The following is a 25958-nucleotide window of genomic DNA, read 5'->3' as shown; positions in this document are numbered from 1 at the left end:
TGTCAAGTTAAAAGATGTACCCGAGTCTTTTATCATCCTCACTTCAAAGTTAATTATTTGTATCATTATTTCTGCTGTTTTATTTATGGTTACTTATTCTGCATGCACATGTATGTTCATTTTTCACATGTGCACTATGTGTCTTGCTTTTAATGTCTTCTGATGTACCCTGTCTGTCTCGTCTCTTACATTTCTCTCTAGTGTGGCTTGTCATGTTTTGCTTCTCTTATATATACTTGCAAAGTAGGTTTCCTTTTTTATACCTTGTGCATATTTCCCCACTGCTGGGCACAATATTCTGTATAAGCATTGGCCTCCATGGTGTCTGCATGCTGCTCTGCTTCTTTTTCATTTACAGCACTCACAAGCATATGCTTTAATTCTATTTCCCTTTCTTTATTCTTTTAATCACTGCATATTTCTATATTGTCTACATTGCTAAAGCCTCTAACTTTATGTTCTTTATTTCTAACTCCATCTTATCCTGGCCAATGTAAAAATACAGGAGAGACAGCACAGGGGCGTGCTCTATTAACATATATGATATGGTACTACGTCTGTTATTACTTGTATTATATGTTTAGTGCCCTTGATTAATTATGTAATCATCAAAATGGGCCTTGTCAAATGATGTATGCCCTTAATTAATTACAAAGTAAAGTACTTTGCAGGTAATTAGACATACACCACCACCCAAAGACATTAACAGAACACATCAGTCCTTTCTGTGCATCATAATAATCATCATCATGGCAGTTTAACACCAGATGTGAACATAGAACTGAACTATTTGCTTAACATGTTTATCCATTTAGAAATGACAGTAACTAGTGGGGTTCCTGAGGGTTCAGCACTGACAGCACATCCTTAATACAGATAGCAGCAGTACTAAGGGACTGCAAAATGTGACAATTCACTGCATATGACAAATATCTAATATATAGTATATACACACCATTCTCAAAAAGTCAGAACTGTTTGAATAATTTAATGTACTACAATTTTTCAAATTATTAATTTCAGATGATTTAGAAGAAAATCAGTGTGATAATTAAGTAGAAAAAATGAGATTCTTGGATGCACATAGATAAGCGCTGCTGTACATAGATCAGCACACTGCTGTACATAGATCAGCACATTGCTGTACATAGATCAGCACACTGCTGTACATAGATCAGCACACTGCTGTACATAGATCAGCACACTGCTGTACATAGATAAGCGCTGCTGCACATTGATAAGCACTGCCAGCAGCATCACAGAAGTTACTCCTGTATACAAGGGACAGAAGAGCTCATTCTCTAGCACAGTCTACAGTTCGGGAGAGCCGCTCGGGGTTACTCAGAGCACTGCCATCAAAATGGAACAAGGGGCACACTAGAAGCCACATAAGACAGATACCAAAAGTGACTCAAGTGAAAGACAGAAAGAAGGCTCAAATGTAGGACAGAAAGAAAGAAAGGAAGGGGTCATTTATCAAAATAAGATAATACACTTTATAAGTAGTAGTAAGTAAACACACACACACACATGCATGTCTCAAACACTGAACACTCTCAACAGTGAAGGAAGATCACCCATTTTAGACAGTCTCTAAACTGATCAAGACCAACAAAAATTACAACTAACTTTTTTCTGGGGGACTTCCCTCTGCAACCCCATTAACACTGAATTACATATACCAACTCCGGTATAGTATAGCAGCCCTTAACCCCAGTGCACCACGACCCCAAACAAAAGGCTGACAGCAAAATCTGCATTGAAAACGGTGTTTGCTGATACGAGCACTCACTGTACTGGCATACAACTACATTTATTTATTTATTTACATTTGATTACCAGGAAAGTCAGACTGGGTAGAAGCCCATTTTTTTCAGTGGAGGCCCAGGAAAAAAAGTTCCAAATTGTAAAATTATTGTTCTAACAATGTTTTTCAATAATCTTCAAAAATAAAACAAAAACAGCTGCAGTTTAAATAATTATAACAAATTCGACATAATATAAAAAGCATTGGTTAAGAATAGCTATAAGTATATGACAACCTTTTACATTCAAAGAAATTTTAGACAGTTTGTAGAGAAACTAAAGTTAAGTTAGTCTAATACAAAAAGGAACTGCAATATGAAGTGAGGGAAAAACAGGCTTGTAGTATATTTAGAGAGAAAACTGAGGAAGAAAAATTGATAGAAGTAAGGATGCAAGAGAAAGGAGTTATAAGGAATGAAAAAGTACTTGTTCACATTAAGGAATATAGTTTATCCTGGTTTTGAGCAAGAACACAGCCAGACTTCAGCTGGAAAGTATTTCAGAGTGGTTTTGAAAGATGGGAGGGTATATATGTGATGGATACCGGTAAGAAGTTCCATATCTACATATCTATCTATATCTATCTCTGTCTCTAGGTATATATACACACATACATAAACCTTACATGCACGCGCACACATACACATACATACATACATACATATACACACACACACACACACATACACACATACATACACATACACTAACAGACTGCCTTTTGGGTGAATCTGCCTCTGCAATCTCACTTGCTGGCGATTCCCTTTCTGCAGATGATATGGGCAAAAGAAAAAAGAATCAGTCATACAAGCAAACTGTACATAACGCAATAACTGAACAGAAAAGGTTCTAACATGGTATACTTACAATTACCTGAAACAGCCTTATAGTCTCGAACAAGCAACAGTAACAGGCCTTCTCCCTTTTGTAGCAAACCGCTATGCTCATGTACCCTGCAGTGATAATATCCACATGTCCCAGTAGTTAGGTCAGGAGTGATGCTAACCTAAATTCCCCAAGTATTAGGAATGCTACTGGAGTAGTTAATCTTTTGCTGTCTATAGATGACAGGCCCAAGAAGCCCTTAAATGCTGTCACTTAATACATCTCTTAGTTACTACAGAAAAAACATTTTGCTAATTGTTTCTGCCTGCTTCTAGTGTTACACACTGACCTCCCAGTCGTGATTATTGTTGAAATCTTTCTTCTCGGTAGACTTCAGGAACTCCTCCAGAGTGACGAGGCGATCGTGGTTAGCATCTACCTGTAAGATACAAGCAATAGAAAAGAACCAGAATCAAAAGCCTTTCCTGGCAAGATGGAGCAATTATTTCCCATCCATGATTTGTCAAGTCATAGTTTAGCAGCAGCACCTTATATCTGCTGCCATAACAAAACTCGCTTTGCAACATAATTAGTAAATCTTAACTTCTAAGAATGCAGATCTTCAAAGGGAATAATGCCCCCCCCCCCCGGTAAGATGAGCAGGCGTCAAGAGGACAAAAGTGTCACTCTACCTAAAAGCTGCAGGAATGTCTCTGTTTAAGAAATTAAGGGAATTATGTTTCCCATGCTTACATCTCAGTGCGTGCTACCATCTGTACTTGTACAGAAGTACTGTGGTGAAATTTCTACATATTTTTCCCACCCACAATGCACTGCATGTTCTCTGTAATATTCAGTGCACCTCTCCTGTTAACCCTTTGTTAATTTGAGGATATTCTTAAGTCTAAGTAAACTGAACCAAGATTAGCAGCCAGGACAATCCCAAACATCAGTCTATTCTGTGACCTTAACATCATTACAGACCCCCTACATGATGACTTTTAGAAGTAAAGCAGTCAAGAATGTGGATGCAACGTGTCAAGGCTCAAAAGTGTATATAGATATATATTTTTCAAACTATACAGTCCTCAGGTATGACTGTTTTTGGAGTTACTGTAGAACTCAACATCCCACCAGTGCATTGTTATAACTCTCAGAATGTAAGAGCAGAAGATTACTTTGACAGTCATTACCAGTAACATTCGGACAGATTCTTTACCCTCCAACTCTCCTTAAACAAGATGAGGGTTAGGGGTGGCAACAGCCTCCCAATACAAGCAGAACAAACTGGTATGTTGTTTACCCTGTTAAACATGGTAGTTAATCTATCGACTGAGCTGGGACCAAGTGTAGCGCCAAAACGAATGCATTTCTGCAGCAGAACCGGCGATTATACAGAACATACAATTTTGTGTAACTACATTATTTGGATTACGAAAAGTCCAGTGTTCTACATAACTGCCCTGCTTTCTGCTTATAAAATGCAGAACATGTTAAATGCTGATCTTGGTGCATTCAAACAATATAAACCTGATACCTACAACGGCTATAATTTGCACAAGCATGCTTCATTCTACCACCAACAGCGAAAGGGAGCTAAAAAAAAAAAGAGTTCAAAATCTGAACTATGCACATCTGTATAGAACCATACACACGCAGAGGAGAAGAAAACTATCAAGTGGAAAAACCTGCACTCTCGTCCTGATATTTCATGACCTGAAACAGAACTCCTACGCTATGCTTATAAGCTCTGCCTGTCCCACTAAGGGAAAAAATGACATTAATGGGAATACAGACTTTCTGCAAACTGCAGCGTGACATACAGTACAATCATCAGCAAGTCTGTTAAGTTAAATGATATTGGTTGTGTGCAAACCTTCCAAAACAACTTTGTGACGATTGGGGAAAGATGGGCGAAGGCTGCCAGCCTAGTCAAACAGAATTTGATACATAATTCTATTTGTACAAATACATGTAAAATACAGGCTTGTGTTCTTAAATGAAAGAAAACACTGTAAAATGTGAACTTCAAGACTGTTGCAACATTGTCACCTGCTGTAAGGAAAATCAAGCGAAGCATTTCAAATGCTCTGTGAAGTTACAATTATCTAACAAATGGTGCCAAAACGACTGGCTGAACACATCCTTTCTATTCTCTTAACTTAAGGAATAACTGTAAAATGTCTTTTATTGTTGTAGTTTCCTGAGCAGGTGTTGGCTTGCTAAATAATGCAGTTTGTGGCCTGGGAACTCCAGACTAAGTGTCAAAATGATGTAATTTGGGAGGGCCTTAGCAGAGCTGTTTGTTAGTGTTTTAAAAACTATTGTTCAGTGAGAGACTGAAAAGCATTTTGTCTTGGACCATCAACCTAACACGGTTTGCTCTTTATGTACGTAAGTAAGATTATAGCACTGTGTTTTCTCTTAAGATCAACTAAAGATTAGAAAGTTAGATTAAGTGTTTTTCTTTGACATCAGACCTGTCCTACTGTATTAGTTTAAGTTTCTGTGTGATCTCTGAGCTCTTAGATATCTTTGTGGTGTAGGAGTATTGTCTTGTGTTTTAATTACTTATTATTAAATATTTTAAAAACCTTAACCTGTGGCTGGTTTGTATAGAGAAGTAGGCTCTACAGTACATTGCATATTTATACAGTTCATTGCAATAGGCCACTCTAATAAGCCTTAGACTGAATAGTCACATTACCAATTGGATAATAATATTGCACAGTAATAATTGGACACCCTTTTAAGGGCCTTTTAGTAGCTGATATTATTAGCTGGGTGGTGGCAGGGATTACTACTGTACGGTCTGGGTAAAGGGGCACAGCTGGAGAATCTGTGTCAGCCTTTCCCAGGAGTGTCTCTGAAGTTGTATAAATACTTACTCAGGGACACGAAGCACTGGTTGGACAGAGAGGGTACTGGAGGTCCTAGCTTGCCCAGTTAGGCTGAGACCTGGACCCTATAGCTGTGCTACTGGGGAGTCTTAGTGGGGACCTGGTGAGCAAGGGAGCAGCCAGCCCCAGACTGACTGTGATCTCTGTGTGCACTTAAGGGAAATTGTACTTCACTGTGTGTATTAGTTATCCTTTCCTCCTCTAGGAGACGACCTCCCTGGTGTTAGTGGTGAGGATTGAGGCTCCTTGATTGCTGGGCCAGGGCACGGTCATCACAAACTTAGTTGAATATTTTTAAAAAGGTGCAAAATCTGGGAAAAAATAATAGCAGAAACCAATTTAGATTACTGTTTAAGAAAAACAATACATCTTATATGCAACAGCTAATGTAAATTTTTTATGCACAGCTACAGTATCAATCACATGGAGTGAACATGTTAAGCAATGGTTCAAATGCCTTCAAAACAAAACGTAACAAATACATTAGCAAATTTTCAGATGATTACAAAAAGGTACAAAACACTCACCATGAAAGCACATCTCTGAGAAGAGGTCACCAACAGAAAAATAATAACATTTGCACTCGCACTGTGGTGTGCCAACAGCAGCTTTAACCTCTGTGAAGACAAACTCTGGACTCACACCAGTGAAAGTTGTGAAAGCAAATTACGTAAGGTTCCCATACAAAGGACACTTGCAGCATTCAGTTCTTAAAGGCTAAACATTTATAAAGGGAGATGTGGGCTTGTTGTAGACAAATTACATATATGAATGCAAATAAATTTAACAGTTACAGTTAAATTGGTTATTATTATAGTTACCCAACAGATGAGATCATCAAACAACTGTACCAGTTCACACCAAATAACTTACAGCACTAACGAGAGGTAGTGACTTCACTGTTGCACTATGTTGGATTATCTCACACAACAGTGCCATCTTCAGTCCATGTCACTAACACTGAATCATAACATTTGGGTAGCACCCCAAGGAGCAAAAGAGATAATCGGGGATAAACAGCTACAGAATCTCCTATAAAAAGGGGAATGCCAAAACTCATTCTACGCCTGGTCCCCCTTCAAACGTTTGGGCAGTCTGTCAAAGTGTGGACAAAAGTCCATGTTTCTGTTTCTAGAAAGAGTGGAAATATTTCTGAAATATACTGCACACACAGCTGTTGAACTACCAAATGAATTTTAACTTGATTCTATAGTAATTTTATTAATTTGTTAACTGAGTAAACTCACTAAGAAAAACCTATTTTAAGGTGATGTCCTGGATGCACTGTCTGGTACATCAACTACTCAGTCCTGCACAGGAAATTAAACCCTTGATCTTGGATTCAAGATAACCTCGTTAGTAGCACACGGCCTTAACTCTTTGCAATAAACTCCAGGTATCATAACATGTGTAAATACTATGCACCGGCCACTTAGGCAACCCTTTGGGTGACAACAGGAAGGACTTCTTTTTTGAGGGACACAAACCAATGATCTGGTCTGCTGAAAAAAATACAATTTTCTGCAGAAATATGTCAAGCATTTCTGAACAATCAAGGCAACAGACACTTTTCAACATTCAGGAACATAGAATAAAAAACAGCTAGCTGAAATGACTAATTCAAGGTAACAACTGACACTTCTGGCATTAAACAAGAGATCTGGTGTTGTCAGTTTTCACTCTATTCTCAACCTTTAGGTTCGGATCAGACTCAACCTTACCCACAATACACCTCCCTCAATTACCCCAGATCTCGTTTGCCACTTCCAGTGAAAGTCTTGGTTCTTGTGCTCTCAAGCACCTTACACAAGTTATTTACTTCTGTCTTACCCACAATGCACCTCCCTCAATTACCCCAGATCTCCAGTGAAAGTCTTGGTTCTTGTGCTCTCAAGCACCGTACACAAGTTATTTACTTCTGTCTTACCCACAATGCACCTCCATCAATTATCCCAGATCTCGTTTGCCACTTCCAGTGAAAGCCTAAGTCTTGGTTCTTGTGCTCTCAAGCACCTTACACAAGTTACTTCTGTCCTTTTTTCTCTATTTTACCTCTATTTTTCTTGAAAGCTACCTACAAACAAATTTGTTTCCCGTGCCCCTACATTTTCCGTTCTATCTTTAGTACTGCCCTCCCTCCATACACTTTGGTGTATTTTCTTACTATCACTGTTGGTAGAGCTTGCCCTTTAGTTTTTTCATATACGAGTCTACTGTATATAATTGAAAAAAAGAAGTTATGTACCTACCATAACATTCCATGTTAGTTGTCTTCTTCTCGCCTTCTTTCTTGCTGGTTGGGATTGGAGCTGATCCTCGGCTCCGACTCTGCCATCTTCAATAGCTCGAGAGTGGTTTACTCGCTTGAAGCTACCCCATATCCCATGATGCCTGGCGCTAGCTACCCAGATCTCATTTGATAAAGCTATACCAGACATAATTAAGGAAGAATTCTACCCTAGTAGCCCCTTGGGCCTAGCTGTGAAGCTATCTAAGCAGAAAAAGGACAACCAGAGAAGGTTCAGCCAATGAAATCTGAAAAAGGAAGCTCCTGTCGATCCACTAGGACAGGGGGATGGAGGGTGGGATGCAAGAAAGAAGGCGAGAAGAAGACAACTAACATAGAACGTTATGGTAGGTACATAACTTCTTTATGTTAAGTTGTCTACCTCGCCTTCATTCTTGCTGGTTGGGACAGCATCCCTAGCACCTACTATCCTGGGTGGCTCATTGGAACAAACTCTTCAGAACAGTGGAACCAAAGTGAGCTCTGTTTCTAGAGGCAATGTCTAGTTTATAATGAGAAATGAAGGTATGTGTGTTAGCCCACGTAGCAGCTGCACAGATAGATTCCATGGGCAACCTAGACTGGAAGGCCACCGAGGTGGCTAAGGCCCTAGTGGAGTGACCTTTTGGTCTGATAGATAATTCTTTGTTTCTCAGCTGGTAAATGAATGGAATAATGTGAGACAACCACCTAGATAATGTTACTTTTGAGACTGGAAGGCCTTGTCTGCCCTCAGCATAGGAAAGGAAAAGTTGATCCGACTTCCTGATGTCCTTTGTCCTATGCAAATAAAAACGCAGTTGTCTGTGAACATCTAACTGGTGCAATTTATATTCTGCCTTGTTGGTGTGATTAGTAAAAAACACAGGAAGGTCTATGGACTGATTTAAATTACTTTGCAAACAGACCTTAGGAATAAAGGAAGGATTGGTCCTTAGAGTGACACTATCTTTATGAAAAACTAAGTATGGGGGATGAATACATAGAGCCTGAAGCTCCGAAACACGTCTGGCAGAAGTAATGGTTACCAGAAAGAGAGTCTTCCAGGATAAAAACTTAATGGAGCAAGATGCTGCAGGTTCAAAAGGTGGCAAGATTAGGAAAGTTAGCACCAAATTTTGATCCCACGGAGGTGGGGGAATCCCTCACTGGGGGCCTAAGCAGAGTGGTTCCTTTGAGGAAGGCTTTACACAGCTTATGAGACATACTGTTGTTAGAAGACAACCCAATGTGAAAATTCGAAATGGCAGCCAACTGAACCCAGATTGTAGCAGAAGTGGAACCAGAATGAAAGAGTTCCGCTAAAAATTCCAAAATCTCGTGGACAGGGGCTGAAAAGGGATCTATATTCTTAGCCTCTGCTCAGAAAGAAAAACGTTTCCACTTGCTAGCATAAGTTTTCCTAGTTTTGGATTTGTGCGATGACATAATAATTTCCCGCACGGAGGAGGAAATATTAGGAAGCCTGGCTAAGGCTGGAAGTGGAGCAACCAAGCTGTGAGCTGGAGTGTTTGAAGGGATCAATGCAGTCTGCCCGGCTGATGAATCAGTAGATCTGGAATAGGATCCAGAATCCAAGGCTGCTTGAGAAGGTAATGGTGCAGGAATGGGAACCATATCTGTCAAAACCAGTGAGGGGCAATGAGGATTATTCTGCAACCCAACGCAGTTGCTCTCTGTATGAGTTTGGGTATTAGGGGAAACAGAGGGAAAGCGTAAAGAAGTCCCTGAGGCCAATCGTGGCCTAAAGCATCTCTGGTGGAGTGGCCGGGAAGTAGGAAGAAGGGAGAAGAAATTGCTGCACTTGCTGTTGAAGGGTGTGGCGAACAGGTCGCAGCAAGGCTGCCCCCATTTGCGAAAGATTTGTTCCGCAATTACCTGATTCAGAGACAACTCGTGAGGCATGACAATTGCTCTGCTGAGCCTGTATGCGATGACGTTGGAACTCCCAGGGATGTGCGTTGCGATCAGAAAACGTTGGGAAGAGATCGCCCACTGCCAGAGTCTGAGTGCTTCTCGACATAGAGGATAGGACCTGGTTCCGCCCTGCTTGTTGATGTACCACACCACTGACATATTGTCCGTTTGAATTGCAATGGTCCCGGGAGGGAGTGAGTCCTGAAGGGCTTGCAACGCTAAAAGCACGGCTCTCATCTCCAAGACATTTATATGCAAATGGTACTTGTGAGGCTGCCAGGTACCTTGGACTGTCCTGCCCTAATAATGCCCCCCCCCCATCAGGGAGGTGTCCGTGGTCACTGTGGCGACTGGAGGGGATAGCACAAATGGTCTGCCCTGGGACAATGATGAGGAGACCATCCACCAAGCGAGGTGCTTCTTGCATGCTTCTGTGATCATAATCTTGTGAGACATGGGAAGCTGTTGGAAGGACCACTGTGTGAATAGAAGCCACTGGAGGATTCTCATGTGAAAGCGGGCCAGGGAGACAAGAAGAATTGCTGATGCCATGGAACCCAGTGTTTGGAGGACGAACCTGACTTGAATCGTTTTGCATGTTAATAAAATCTGTACTTGCTGGCGAATTAGTGATACCCTGTCTGGTGGAAGGCTCGCAAACATGCCCCAAACTTGTATTGAGATTTGCGCCTATATAAGTGATATGCTGACAGGGCAACAATGCAGATTTTTCGAAATTTATTGCGATACCTAGCCTGAAGCAAGTTTTGATAGTGTAGTCCCTTGGCTTGCAGGAGGTGATGCCTGGTGGAAGCAGTGAGGAGCCAATCGTCTAGATATGGAAACACCTGGAATCCCGGACGTTTTAAGGTGAGACCAAAGGGCAGAGTTCTGAACTGATAATGACTGGCCCCCAGCCGGAAGCGAAGGAATCTTCTGGAGCGCCTGTGCATTTTGATGTGGTAGTATGCATCCTGAAGATCTATAGAGCACATCCAATTGTCCTGACCCAGGAAGGGTAGAATGGACTGTAGCGTGACCATCCGAAACTTTGTTCTTTGTACAGACCTGTTTAGTCTGCTGAGATCCAGAACGGGTCTCCAGTCCCCTGTCTTTTTTGGTACCAAAAAGAACCTTGAGTAAGTTCCGGATCCAATCTGGTCTGCTGGGACTTCCTGGATGACCCTTTTGTGTAGCAGCTTTCAAATTTCTTTGGCTGCTTGGTCCCTTAGATTGGGTGGAACATCTGGAAGGGACTTGCTTGACGGTAACGGGGGTTGAGCAAAGGGAATTCTGTAACCTCCGGATATGATCGACTGTACTCACTTGTCTTGAGTTAGATTCTGCCAGGCTTTGGGGTACAGTGAAAGTCTTCCCCCGACTGCCTCCAGAGGTGGGCAGCCGGGCAACCCTTCAGGGATGCTGAAAGGGCTTCTCAGAGAAGGATTCTCTGCTGCCCTGGTTCTGCGGACCCCCTCTGCCACGAGGGCAGCGTCTGTTATTGTTTCCTCCTCTGCCCCTGGAGGGGAACTCACCACGTGTGTCAGGCAAGGCTCCCTGGGATTTGCGGAACCACATCTTTCCACTCTTCTGATCCTTGGGGTTTGGTCTGGAAGGAGTGGAAAAATGGACTCCCATGGCAGACAGAGTCTTGCCTTCCTGTTCACACCTGGTTAGTGTGTCCTTCACCTGTGATCCAAAGAGAGCGGAACCATCAAAGGGGGTATTGGTGAAAGACGCTCTGAAGGGTTCCACAAAATGACATATCCGCATCCATGCGTGCCTCCTAAGGGCAACACCTGTGCCTGCAGCTCTACTCGCACCATCGGCTGCATAAGAAAAGTACAGTTTTGTACCTACCATAAATGTAGATGTCCGATAGATATGCAACTGCAGTCCTTACATATGGGTTGTCCTGCCTCAGGCAGCCCTCGGTTGGCCGGATTCCAAAGTCTGGGTCCGGCGTCAGCTGATGTCGCCTTGTCCCCGACATCAGAGCGGATGGGGTATAAAAGCATTAGCCGACGCCATCTTCCTCAGTGTTTCTTGCCCCAGATGCCAGGTGCCCTCCAAGTTAGGCTAAATTTAGAACTGGATAAAATTTCCAGACACACACAATAGCAATAAACAGATACACCATAACAGATATCCCCAGCTAAGTATAAAAGGAGGGAAGTGGACCCAATACACAGAGGGGTAGGAGGGAGGGAAAACCTGACTGCAGTTGCATATCTATCGGACATCTACATTTATGGTAGGTACAAAACTGTACTATGTCCTTCAAGAATGCAACTGCAGTCCTTACATATGGGTTAAATACCATAGCCAAGCTGGGGGTGGTAGGCTCTAAAATAAGGATGGTGTAGCTAAAATGCCCTGCAGGACTGCTGAAGCAAAGCCTGCTCGGGATCAGGAATATAGAGGGAGGTTGTAGTGTTTGGAAAATGTATGCACGGAGCTCCATGTAGCAGCTTCTAGAATGTCCTTTGTAGCCACCCCTCTTAGGAAGGCTGTGGAGGTGGCTGTAGCTCTGGTGGAGTGTGGCCTAATATTGGGTGGCACACCCTTTCCATGGAAGGAATAACAGAATCTGATGCAATGTCCAATCCATTTTGAAATTGTTTGTTTGGAAATTGCCTTTCCTTGCACTCCAGGAGCGTAAGCTACAAATAGTTGGTCAGACTTTCTGCTGGCCTTTGTTCTGTCCAAGTAGTAGCGTAGTTGTCTATGTATGTCCAAAGTGTGCAGCAGCTTTTCCCCTTTATTTTGAGGATTGGGGAAGAAAGTTGGCAGGTGAATTGCTTGATTTAGAGACACCCTGGATATCACTTTTGGCATAAAAGAAGGACTGGTTCTTAAAGAAACCCTGTCCTGATGAAAAATGAGGAATGGAGGTACTGCCATGAGGGCCTGTATCTCCGAAACTCTTCTTGCTGAGGTAATTGCCAACAGAAAAACTGTTTTCCAGGAAAGAAATTGCAATTCTGAAGATGCTGCTGGTTCAAAAGGAGGAAGAGTTAATTTTTCCAACACGAAATTGAGGTCCCATGGAGGCACTGGTGGTTTTCTGGGAGGTTTGATATTCTTTATCCCTCTTAGAAATTGTCTTAGCAAAGGATGTGAAAATACAGGTGGATCAGTGTTGTATTTTGCTGAAATTGCTGGTGTGTGTATTTTTATGGAAGAATAGGAAAGTCCGTTATGCAGCATTTCTGCCAAGTATTCCAGTATCTGTGGGATGCTCATTACTGATGCATCCTGTCCCCTGTTGGTATTCCAGATCTTGAATCTCTTCCATTTGGCTGAATAAGTCTTTCTGGTGGAAGGTCTGCGTGCTTCCAATAATATCTGTTGAACTTCCTTGGAGAGAGAGACATGGGGAGAAATCATGGAACCCTCCAAGCTGTCAGCTGCAGAGTTTGCAGGTTGGGGTGAACCGTCCTATAATTGTGCTGAGTCAAGAGTAGAGGCCATTGAGGCAGAGGCCACGGCTTGGTGCAAGCTATGCTCCTTACTAATGGGTACCAGTGCTGCCTTGGCCAATCTGAAGCCATTGATGCCTTTCGGTTGTTCTGCTTTGATCTTCAGTAACACCTTGGTCATTAATGGTAGAGGTGGGAATGCATAGATTGTTAGAGAGTTCCAGCTGAAAGAGAGGGCATCTATTCTCCAGGCTTGTGGATGGTGTGTCCTCGAGCAGAACTTTTTCAGATGATTATTGAGGTGGGAGGCAAAGAGATCTATGTCCGGCCTCCCCCATGCATGAGTTATTTGTGCAAAAATGTCTGGATGCAACATCCATTCGTGCGGGTCCAGGATGTTTCTGCTTAGACTGTCTGCCAGAACATTGTCCCTGCCCGGAACAAACTGGGATTGCAGCTGTATGTTCAGTTTCAGGGACTTGTTAGTCTGCAAAGGGGGTAAGAATGAGTACCTCCCTGCTTGTTTATGTACCACATAACAGTGGTGTTGTCTGTCTTTATTAGCAGATGACCTGGTTGAAGATTTTTTCCGAAGGCCTCGATTGCATGAATCACTGCTAACATCTCTTTTTGATTGATGTGTAGATGTACTTCCTGGGGGGCTCATTGCCCTTGAATGCATCTGCCCTCCATGTGCGCCCCCCCATCCATGGTCTGAGGCGTCTGTTGTAATGGTTTGGCTTGTTTGAGGCTTGTTGAAAGGCATACCTTTGTTTAACTGGCTTGCTTGAGCCCACCACAAAAATTCCTTTTGTAGACATGGGATGAGTGGGATAATTGCTTCCAAGTTGTGGCTGTGTTGAGACCATAAACTTTTTAGGTACCATTGTAGTTTTCTCATGTGTAGTCTTGCCAGTGGAATCAGTAGAATGCAAGATGCCAAGAAACCCAGGGCCTGCAGGATTTTCCTTGCAGTCATCTGGGTGAGCTTTGCTAGGCTTTTGAAGTAATGTGGTAATTGTTCTTGCTTTTCTTCTGTAAGGTAAGCCATTTGTGATTCTGTCTCTAGTTTGGCTCCTAGAAAAATTATTTGTTGGGATGGCAGTAGTCTTGATTTTTGTAAGTTGACTGTGTATCCCAAAGCCTGCAGTAAGTGAATGACATAATTCAAGTTTTTTGTCAAGGCTAGTTTGCTGTCCGCTTGTATAAGGCAGTCGTCCAGGTAAGGGTAAATTTGTATCCCCTGGAGTCTGCAGTGTGCAATTACTGATGCCAGGCATTTCGTGAATACTCTGGGTGCAGTAGATAAGCCAAAAGGCAATGCTGAGAATTGATAATGCTCTGACCCTGCAAGAAATCTGAGGTATCTTCTGCAACTGTGTCTGATTGGGACATGCAGGTATGCCTCCTTGAGGTCCAGAGTAACCAGCCAAGACCCCTTGCCCAGCATGGGAAGGAGTTGCTGTAGCGTCAGCATTTTGAATTTTGGTACAATGAGAAAAGTGTTTAGAGCGGACAAGTCCAGTATAGGCCTCCATTTCTTTTCTTTTCTTGGAACAAGGAACAGTCTTGAGTAAAATCCCTGGCCTTGTTCCTGAGGAGGAACCTTTTCTATTGCTTTGATTTGTATCAGCTTTGAAACTTGTTCGAATGCCTCTGCCCTTTCATTTTGTGGCAGGTTTGGCATGCCTTGTCTTGTTGGTAAAGTATGGAAGTGGAACCTGTAGCCTTGGTCTATTATGTCCAGAATCCATTTGTCCTTTGTTAAAATGTGCCAATTTTCTGAAAATAAGGATAATTTTCCGCCTAAAGGTGCTTCTCTTTGAGCCTTGGTCGGCGGTGTCAAAGTCAAGTCACTGTGATTGTCCCTGTGGAGCAGGGGAAGTCCCTGCGCCACCTCTCTGATTAGTTGGTTGCCATTGGCGTCCCCTGTAGGAGCCTCTGTATTGCCCTCTTCCACGGGCACGCCTGTTTTTTCCCCTTTGAAACTTGTCAGTGTCCGGAAAGGACCAATTCTTAGAAGGCCAATTCCTACTGAACCTTGGTGGCTGAACCTGGAGGAAATCCTTGACTGTCTGCACTGATTTAGCCTTTTCCTCAATTGATTTCAACACATCCTGAGCATTAGCACCAAATAGCTTGTGTTTTTCCAGAGGTGCATCTAGAAGCTTTACTTTAACATGATCTGGCAATGCCTGTTCTTTTAACCATGCATGTCTACGTATGACGGCCCCTGTCATAGCTGCCCTACATGAAGCTTCCAATGCATCATAACCACACTGAAGAAAATGATTGCTAACCTGCTGTGTGTTATGGACCAAATCCTGCAAGGCCTTTCTATCTAAAGGCTCAGGAGAAGCTAACTTTTTCTGCAAATCATCCATCAATAAATCCTGATACTGAAACATATGAAAAAGGCAATTAAGGGCCCTCATGGCAAGAGTGGTTGAGGTATAAACCTTTTTGCCCCACCTCTCTAGGGACCTAGCTTCCCTGTCTGAGGGCAAAGGATTTTTGGCCGTAGATGTGGCCACCCCTTTGGGCCCCTGGGAAATAGTTTCTAGATCTACAGAATGGGCCTTAAAGAAATGCTTGTGAGTTTCAGGAACCCTGTAGTATCTGTCCGACTTGACAGGAGCAGGGGGGAGAGAATAAGGAGAAGCACTGGAGTCTGAGTACACATCATCCAGTACATCTAACACTGGAGGGATAGCTAAAGGCCTATGTTGGGGAAGCTTAAAGAAGGTACGAAGCCGTTTCCTGGAGTCGGAGAATTCCTGACCTTGCCACTGAAAATGCTCTCTCATGGAGTGAAGAATTTCCCCAAAAGAAATATCCTCAGGAGGAGAGGCAGAAGGGATAGAATCCTCCGCATCAGAATCCTCGTAGGCCTGGAAGGCCTCTTCCTGGGTATCTGAGAGATCAGAGTCACCAGAGGCTTCATCTGAGGAAAGGGTGTCTGTATGCTCAACCCTGGGCCTTTTGTCTGAAGGTGGCTGAGAACCTCTGTCAGGATGGGTCTGGGAGCCTCTGATTAAGGAGATTAAATCTGCAGCTAAAGTCATGATTTGCTTATCAGTAGTGGGCTGAAGCAAAGCTTTAGGAGGGGGAGACTTAACCTGGCTGGCAGCCTTAGCACGTGTGTAGGCCTTGATAGACATAGACATAGGGGGCCTAGCTGCCCCATGTGCTGGAGTAACCTTGTCCACCGGTATGGTCTCAGGCAAATCTTGGGTTTCAGATTCTGGAGGAAAATCAACAACCGGCACCGGCGCAGTCTCCGGGGCCGGAGTGATCGGTAAAGTGGTGTCGTCAGTCCGGAGCGGTGGAACAACCGCCTCAGAAGAGACTGATGCACTTGCGGTAGATTTTGGCGTGGAGTCGGTGGAAGTCGCGGGCAGAGAATGTCGGTCCCGGTCTTTCCGTTTTTTGGAAATATGAGGTGTCGGTTGTTCCGACGGCATGGTGTAAGAGAATTTATCGCCAAAAAAGTCTTTAGCAAACTCTGCCCGGCACCTGAGAGTGTGCTTATTGAAGCAAGCAAAGGCAGCACAGGCCGGGACGTCGTGGTCTGGGCCAAGGCAGGGGAGGCAGTAAGAATGGAAGTCTTTATGAGGTATTTGTTTACCACAAGACAAGCAATTATTAACTTTTTCAGTTTTAGCTGACATCGGCTGAGGCAAGAAAAGGTTCCCCAACGGGGTACTTAGCTTTTTGATGACTTCAGATACGAAAAACACAGGAGCTGACTGACCGGCACTTGCGAACTGCTTCTGCTTCGGGCACCGCGCAACAAGAAAGACTGAGGAAGATGGCGTTGGCTAATGCTTTTATACCCTAGCCGCTCTGACGTCGGGGACAAGGCGACATCAGCCGACGCTGGACCCAGACTTTGGAATCCGGACGACCGAGGGCTGCCTGAGGCAGGACAACCCATATGTAAGGACTGCAGTTGCATTCTTGAAGGACATTGAGCCTCATGGAGGAGTTAACAACTGAATTCAGAGTCGCCAGCTGGGAGGCCACCTTAGCTTGAGCCCCCTCAGCTGATGGATCTTGGAGGGTATCTCCAAGCTCCTTAAGGAGATCCCTCTGAAGGCGGGTGAAATGGCACAAATAATTCAGAGACCTCAGAGAAGGTAGCTGAATCAAACATTCGCTTCACATATCTGTCCATAGTCCTAGACTCCTTGTTAGGAGGATGGACAGATGACGAAGTTTCTGCCAACTCCTCCTTTGTGGCTGCTGCTACCAACATGGCATCAACAGGTATGCCCTTAGTTAAAAACTGTTTGTCCTGAGGTGCAGTTATAAATAAAGCAGGTCTCCTGGTTGGTTCCACTGTGTCTGGAGCTGACCACGCCTGCCGAGCCACCACAGACATAAGTGGGTCGAAAGGCAGAGACACCCAGGAGGTGGAGGATCGGGAAGCAAACGCGTCCAGAAATACCAAATGATCCTCGGAAGGGGCTAGGTTATTCCAGTTCCCCCTCTGCTTAAGGATTTCAAGGATGTCTGAAAAGGAGACATCTTCAGAGGGGGATCTCTGGGACCCTTCCGAATCCTCTAAGTCAGTATCTGATGTGACAGACTCAGGGGAGTCAACGTGCTTCCTCTTACAAGGTGGCTCCTCTGAGTGATCAGGGGAGGCCTCGGAAGAGGAAGAAACATCCAAAGGGGTGCCCTGGAGCGCTGGTTCCCCACGCTTGGGGTCAGGAGGAGGAGCAGACGCAGGCACCACAGGGGGAGGAGCCGATGGGGTTGATCGTGGGACTGGCTCAGGGGCCAGTACACTCCTCATGACCTCGAAGGCGTCCCTGCCCGGACGCAAAGACGACTCCGGTTCCGAAGAAATCTGAATCCCTCTCCGCACCAAGGGGGACAGCTCCGAAGATGATGTAGGAGCCAAGCTCACCTGCACCGAAGCTCAGAGGGGGAGAGCGGGGTCGGACAAGGGTCCGATGCCACTTGCCCCCTCGGAGCCGACGAGTGTGTCCCGGCACCCAGATCCCTCCAAGGACGGGACCAGAGAAGGGATCGGAGCCAACAACGGAACCGAAGGAGAAGGTATCGGAGCTGACGGTTCCATGACTCGAACCCCAACGAACTCCGGCTCCAAACTCAAGGGAAGAGTCACAGGAGGAATATCTGCAGACGTGGACGGTGCAGACACCTGATGAGGGGGGCTGGGCAACATTTTTGCAATTTCAGCACCCTGCTGACCACTCTCTCCAAATCATGATCTGAAAGTCTAGAGGACAGAGAGGAGGGAGAGGACCTATGAATGAGCTCCGATTGGAGCAGAGATGACCATGGAGCCGAGTGTATAGACTCCAAGGAGGGAGACCTAAATCGCTTTCGACTCACAGACTGCTCCGAAGTTCGTGTTGGAGCCGACTGGGAGGGAGGCACATCGGTTCTGGCCAGAGCCGAGGTGGATGGTGTTGCTTCACCCAATGACAGCTCAGAACTAGGAGCCGAAAACTTGGGTGGCTTGGAGGATTTCACAGGCTGAGCTTTAGCTGGTGAATCCTGTGGCTTAAGCAAACCCAGAAGGATTAACTTATTTTTGCGCTCCTGCAGGACCATTGGGCTGAAAGCATGACAAAATGAACAAGAGTCCTGCAGGTGCACCACGCCCATACAGTAGACATAAGAAGTGTGACCATCTGTCAGAGACATCTTCTGACAGCATGAGTCACACTTCTTGAATCCGGACACTTTAGTATCCTTGGACATGTTAACAACACCAAGGTCAAACACAAACACGCACACACACACAAAAAGAAACAACAAGCTAGCAGGTATAACTAGATAACAATATAACTATACAGAATACACACACTGAAAATAAACAAGTCTAAGTATATAGACAGGAACTACTCTAAAGGGGAGAACAAATCTATCTAAAAAAGTTTCTCTCTCTTTTTTTTTTTTTTTTTTTTTAACTAAAGAAGACAAAAAAGGTTTGCCTCTAATTTAAACGGCTACCGGAAAAGAGAGGGGTGGGAGGGGGACTCTCTAAGTAAAAGAGTTTTTACAACAAGAGGGATAGGAGCTATTGAAAGAATATAGCTAGAGAAGCAGTACAACTAAAGAATTTAGGTACACTATAAAGGGATTAAATTTTTTTGGTAAATATAGAAAAACACAATAAAATACAATAAAATTATACGAGCCTGAGCCAGTAAGACAACCTCGCAGTCTGAAGCGGCAAACGAGATATGGGTAGCTAGCGCCAGGCATCATGGGATATGGGGTAGCCTCGAGCCAGTAAACAGCTCTCAAGCTATTGAAGACGGCTGAGTCGGAGCAGAGGATCGGCTTTTGATTTAATTACAGCATTCAGTCTCCTTGGGTAGGAGTCTATCAGCACGGCACATCTTGACTTGGCAATATTAGCCCATTCTTCCTTGTAAAAGCGCTTCAAATTTATCAGATTGCGAAGGCATTGCTTGTGCACAGCCTCTTCAGGTCACCCCACAGATTTTCTATTGGATTTACGTCTGGTCTCTAGTTGGGCCATTATAAAACTTTAATTTTCTTCTGGTGAAGCCATTCTTTTGCTGATTTGGATGTATGCTTGGGGTCATTGTTGTGTTGTCATTCTAAGGGGATCTTGTAACAGTTTGCCTGGACTGACATGATTGACAGACCGTGATACTTTGCCAGAGATGACCTGCATCTGTCACCCCTGGGCTTCCGGATACTGGCCAAGGCCCTTGCTACCCCTATAGTGCCCTTTTTTAGGCGGTGTTCCAAAGACCAAATTACCACCGTAACAGCTAACAAACAAATGTAATCTGCTGCTCAACGCTAGAAGTCTAAATCTCAAAATACACTCACTTGAAGCACTCCGTAAAATGGAGAACATTGACATTTGTGCCATAAGAGACCTGGCTCAAGGCAGCAGAAAGCACCCCTGCACTACCAGGCTATAACTCACTCCACACCTTTTGGCCCCAGAACTTGGAATGAAGCTTCAAAGGTGGTGGTGTTTCCATATTCATAAAGGATGCACACACCTCCAGACTAGTAGCCCAACATAATGCATCTCAGATACTTCAGGTGCAGCTAACATTGGGTAAGACAGTGATTCAAGTCGTAGCCTGCTATAGGTCCCAAACCATGTCCCAAGACACGCACTCCATGTTCCTAAGCACCCCAGAAAATATTAGGGTCCAACCTAACACACACATACTGGGAGACTTCTACTACCCCTCCATTAACTGGGAAAACTACTCGTGTACCAATACACTTGCCCATTTCTGGGAATTCATTAATTCCAATGCCCTGGACCAGCTCGTTCTTACCCTCACTAGAGGTAACAACATCCTTGACCTGGTCATTACTAAAATGAGCAACCATTGCTCTACACCAGTAGTCAACTCCTCCCTTGTTAGATCCGACCACAAACTAAGCACCTTGGACATCCTGCCCACCCCCACCCAAAGGCAACCACCATAAAAACTTCTTCAAAGCTAACTCTGGGCTCCTAAAAACAGAGGTGGCTAACTTCACAGCACCCATGCAAATGGAGAATAGTTGCATGACTGCAGAATTATACATCACTGCACTGTACGAACACGTACGCAAATGCATGGATCTCGCCATACCAAACAGAACCAAGACGCTCTCCTCCAAAAAAGGAATCCAATTGGGTGTTTCCCCGCCATAAACAAACTCTACAACAGAAGGAGGAAACTGATGATGAATAAGGTGAAGTCCCAAAACTGGATAAACTCCCTTAACAGCCGCAACAAAAAGCTGAGATCCCTCATCAAATCCTCTAAAGCTAGCAATGAAAACAGAATTGCAACAGATAGTAAAGACAATCACAAGGCCTTCTATAGTTACATAAAGAATTCTCCATGGCAATACCCAGATTTGCTCTAAGCTACTACACAACGGTACCTCCTATACCGAGCCAACAGATATTGCCAATATACTGGCCGACAGATTCAGTGCCAACTTTACCTCCCCCAAGGGACCAGTCATAATACCAGTAGATTGCCAGGCACCCAGTATTACTGCTGCACAGGTTAAAACAGCACTGTCCAAGGCCAAGAATACAGCTTCTATGTGACCTGACAATATCCCTGGCTGTGTTCTACATGAACTACAGAGTGAACTGACACCACACCTGTGTGCTCTGTTCAATCACAGCCTCACCTCAGGCTTTCTCCCTACCGAATAGCGCACTGCTACAGTCATCCCTCTCCACAAAGGAGGAGCGACTACAGACCCTGGGAACTATCGCCCCATTAGCCTGACAAGTCTGATATGCAAAGCTATGGAACACATCTTCATGGACCTAATAAACAAGGATATAGGGAATCTCCAAACTCTGGATCCCACACAGTTTGGTTTTGTGACGGGTAGATCATGCCTCCTCAACTTGGTCAACTTCTCTGAGTCAGTCACCAGAGCTGGGGATGAAGGAGGTGGTTCATACAGCCTACCTTGATCTGGCCAAGGCCTTGGACACCATTACCCACTCAGGAATCATAGAAAAACTCACTAAGCTAGGCATCAACCCCTATATCACTATGTAGGTTGCAAACTGGCTCACAGGTAGAACCCACAGTGTGAAACTAGTTGACTCCCAAGTCAGACTGCCGACCAGTCACAACTGGAGTCCTAGAGATTTCAGTCATGGGTCGTCTCCTGTTTGGTATCTACTTCTCTGAAGTCCAAGCCAACACGAAGGGACTCTGGCTGACAAAGTTCGCAGACAATTGCAAGATGGGAACTATTATCAAGTCTCAGAGTGATGCTCACATCCTACAGAAAGGCCTCACTGAGACAGTGTCAGAACCATGGCCTTAAGCTCAATGCCCAAAACTGTGTCATCATCCCCTCTGGGAAAAACCCGGTTCCCATGAATTACATTGATGATAGTCCACGGAACACAGAAAGCATTATAAGAGATCTGGGAAAACAGGTTGACAGCAACCTCTCTTTTGACCACCATACTGCCACTGTGGTCAGAATGTCCTATGTGGCACATCTAATTACTAAGGGTTTTGCACCAGAAGAAAGAGGTCATCGTCTCCCTCTACTCTTCCCTCATTAGGCCAATCATGGAGTTCAATGCCCCAGTTGGCATGTACCTCACTAAACACTTGCAACAACTGGAGAGGCCGCAAAAGTCCCTTGCAAAGAGGATCCTAGGCCTTAAACATTTGCCCTATAGGGACAGACTAAAAAACGTCCAACTATTCTGTTTCATATCACCTACTTAAAGGCGATCTCTGCTTGACTTACAAAGTCATGTCTGACCCAGCTCTGTTAGAAATGCTATATCTAAAGAAATCCCAATCCCTCTGCACCACATGCTCCAGAGACCTCACCCTCATTACCACAAAGAGAACATGCTGGAGGGACAGGTCCATAACGTGAAGACTGCCCATGCTCTGGAATAGACTTCTCATACATGTCAAGCAGAGCACCTAACTGGCCCTCTTTAATAGGGATCTTGATGAGTGCATGGGAACTAGAAAATTCACCCTAGGGATAACTCCAGTGGCTTTACTCGACACATGCACTGGGAACTAAGGTTGGGTGGCACAATGCCAGGGTAATCATATGGGCTAGGCTTGTAAGGCCTCTGGCTGACAAAGGGACTCTGGCTGACAAAGTTCGCAGACAATTGCAAGATGGGAACTATTATTAAGTCCCAGAGTGATGCCCATTAGCTTAGTACACACACCTATGAACCTATGGACCTATCAAAAGGTGAAATTCCTTTTCATCTTCAGCTTTCTAGCAGATACCTGAAGGTTTTGGGCCAAAAGTGACTGGTATTTGGAACTGTTCATAATTCCCTCCACCATGACTAAAGCCCCAGTTCCAGTTGAAGAAAAACAACCCCAAAGCATGACACTGCCACCACCATGCTTCACCATGGGGATGGTGTTCTTTTGGTGATGCAAAGTGTTGTTTGTGCACCAAATCTACCTTTTGGAATTGAGGCCAAAAGTCCTTGGTCTCATCAAACCATAAGACATTTTCCCACATGCTTTTGGGAAACTGCATTGCTTTGCACATTTTGGGCCTGGATGTTTTTCTATGTAAGAAAAGGCTTCCGTCTTGCAACCGTACCCTATTAGTCCAGACATATGGAGAATACGGGAGATTGTTGTCACATACAGTACACAACCAGTACTTGCCAGAAATTTCTGCAGCTCCTTCAGTGTTGCTGTAGGTCTCTTGGCAGCCTCCCTAACCAGTTTTGTCTTGTCTTTTCAATGTTGGAGAGATGTCAAGCTCTTTGCAATGTTACTGTTGCTCCATATTCTCTCCACTTTTTGATGACCGTCTTCACCGTGTTTCATGGTCTATCCAATGCTGTGGAAATTTTTTTGTACCCTTCGGCTGACTGATACCTTTCAACAATAAGATACTTTGATACTTTGTAAGCTCTCTGTGAACCATGGCTTTTGCTTTTAAAGGCAATTGAATAAATACCAGGAAAATCCTACTAAGATAGCTGAACTTTATTTGGGGTTAATCAGAGTCTCTTTAATTGATGGTAGGTGTGCACCCACAAGACTGAATGTTGTAATTAAATCAAAAGGTGCTCAACAAAGTATTAGTTTAAGTGTGTGCACACTTATGCATCCAGCATATTGTACGTTTTTTTTATTTTTTTTATTTTTCCCCCTAACATACTTATTTTTCAATTGAATTGTACAGGTTATAAGATCACATTAAAGGTGGGAAACATTTTGAAATGATTTATTGTAGTCTCATTTTTTTATATCACAAAAACCTGGCATTTTAATAGGGGTGTGTAAACTTTTTATATCCACTGTGTGTACATACACACACACATACATACATATATATATATATATATATATATATATATACATACACATATATATTATACATATATATATATATATATACACACATCTATAACACACACATCTCTCTCTCTGTGTATAGAGATTATATATATATATATATATATATATATATACACGACTAATAGGTTCATACTAGGCTATCTGCCCTGGGGCATTTATAAGCCTAGCCCGATTGTGTTTGGCTTACGCCACCCCTTGATTTGGGTATACTGTGCCCTTTTTACAGTTTAGTTTACTGTGCCTCTGTCTAATAGTGACACGGAAGTAATCCCTGGGACAAACCTACGATCCCCCATCCACTCATCAAGATTCTTCTTGAAGAGAGTCAGTGAGGTGCTCTGCCTAACATGAATTGGAATTCTATTCCAGAGCGAAGGGAGCCTCTGGGTTATGAATCTGTCCCTCCAGCATGTTCTATTTATTTCTGTGCTGAGGTTCAAGTCCCTCGAGCGCGTGGCTCTAAGGGATTTAGATTTACTGAGGTGGAGCATGTCCATTAATTCTGGGTTGGACATAGCTTTATATGTCAGGCATAGATTGCCTCGAAGTAGGCGGTATGCAACTGAGTAGAGCTGGAGTTTTTTTAACCGAGCAGCATATGGCATCTGTTTGAGTCCCTTGATCCTCCTGGTGAGGTACGTTTGGGATCTTTCTAATTGCTGCAGGTGTCAGGTAAGGTACATCCCAAAGGGGGCATTGTATTCTATGATGGGCCTGATGAGGGATGAATAAAAGGGCATGATTACCTCTCTTGATCTAGATGTGAATCCTTTCATGATGAGGTGGGCTATGTAGAAGGTCTTTCTAACCACTTTGGCAATGTGGTTGTCAAAGGAGAGATTGCTATCAACTTGGGTCCCCAGATCCCTAATTACTTTTCGTACTTAACGGGTTACCACCTATTGTTTTTGCCAGAGGGTATAACTATACACTTTTTGGCATTTAGCTTTAGACCATGGCTCTGGCACCAGTTATCTGTCCCTGCGAGACCTTTTTGAAGGATGTTTGTGTCAGCTGGAGAGTCGATTATGGCGCCCAGTTTGCAGTCATCTGCAAACTTGGTGAGCCATAGTCCTCCCACATTGGCCTGTACCTCAGAAAAGTAAATACCGAACAAGAGAGGTCTCAGGACAGAACCTTGTGGGATGCCACTTGTGACCGGTTTCGAGTCTGACATGGCTCCAGCAACTCTGACTCTGTGGGTTCTGTCTTTGAGGCAGTTTGCGACCCATCTTGTGACATAGGGGTTTATATTTAGGCTGGATAGCTTATCTATGATGCCCGAGTGGGGTATTGTGTCAAATGCCTTTGTGAGGTCCAGATAGGCTGTGTGGACTACCTTCCCTTCATCTATGGCCTTGGTGAAGAAGTTGACCAGGTTCAAAAGGCAGGATCTGCCCTTGACTAAGCCAAATTGGGTAGGATCTAGTGTCTGTAGGTCCCCAATGTCTTTGTTTATGAGTTCCATGACGATCCTCTCCACAGCCTTGCAGACTAGGCTAGTCAGGCTTATGGGACGATAGTTTCCAGGGTCCACAGAGGCGCCACCTTTGTGGAGTGGGACCACTGTTGCTGTACGCCATTCTTTGGGCGCATATCCTGTAGTGAGGCTGAGATTGTACAGCAGTTTTACTTGAGGGATTAGTTTTTCTTGAGTTCATGTAGGACGCAACCCGGGACGCCATCTGGCCCCATGGAAGCAGTGTTTTTTGCTTTGGAGAGGGCGGCCTTCACCTGAGCATCAGAGATGTTTGGGAGGCTGCACTCTGCCGGGATAGATACTTGCTCTTTTGTGGGGGAGGGGGTGGAGAAGTTTGCACTGAACCTGTCTGCCAGGATATTGGCGATGTCTGTCGGTCCAGTGTATTTTTTGTCGTTTAGAATCAACTCAGAACAAGTCTGGGAGTTGCATCCCAGGTACCTAACA

At 44.1% G+C, this 25958-nt stretch overlaps 1 protein-coding gene across 2 annotated transcripts in view; it reads right to left on the bottom strand.

The window, feature by feature from the left end:
- The window catches only part of LOC122791611 (nucleobindin-2-like), a 917099-nt gene that overhangs the window by 150006 nt on the left and 741135 nt on the right, over window positions 1-25958 (bottom strand). For both annotated transcript variants that reach the window (XM_044059400.1, XM_044059401.1), the window contains exon 10: window positions 2981-3070. In XM_044059400.1, coding sequence (XP_043915335.1) covers window positions 2981-3070 — 90 coding nt within the window. The remainder of the gene's footprint in view (window positions 1-2980; window positions 3071-25958) is intronic.

This window comes from Protopterus annectens, chromosome 17.part0, assembly GCF_019279795.1.
Source record: "Protopterus annectens isolate FY-2018-M chromosome 17.part0, PAN1.0, whole genome shotgun sequence".
In the NCBI taxonomy this organism is placed as follows: domain Eukaryota; kingdom Metazoa; phylum Chordata; order Ceratodontiformes; family Protopteridae; genus Protopterus; species Protopterus annectens.
Note: the sequence above shows the minus strand (reverse complement) of the source record. Positions and strands in the feature narration are given on the sequence as shown.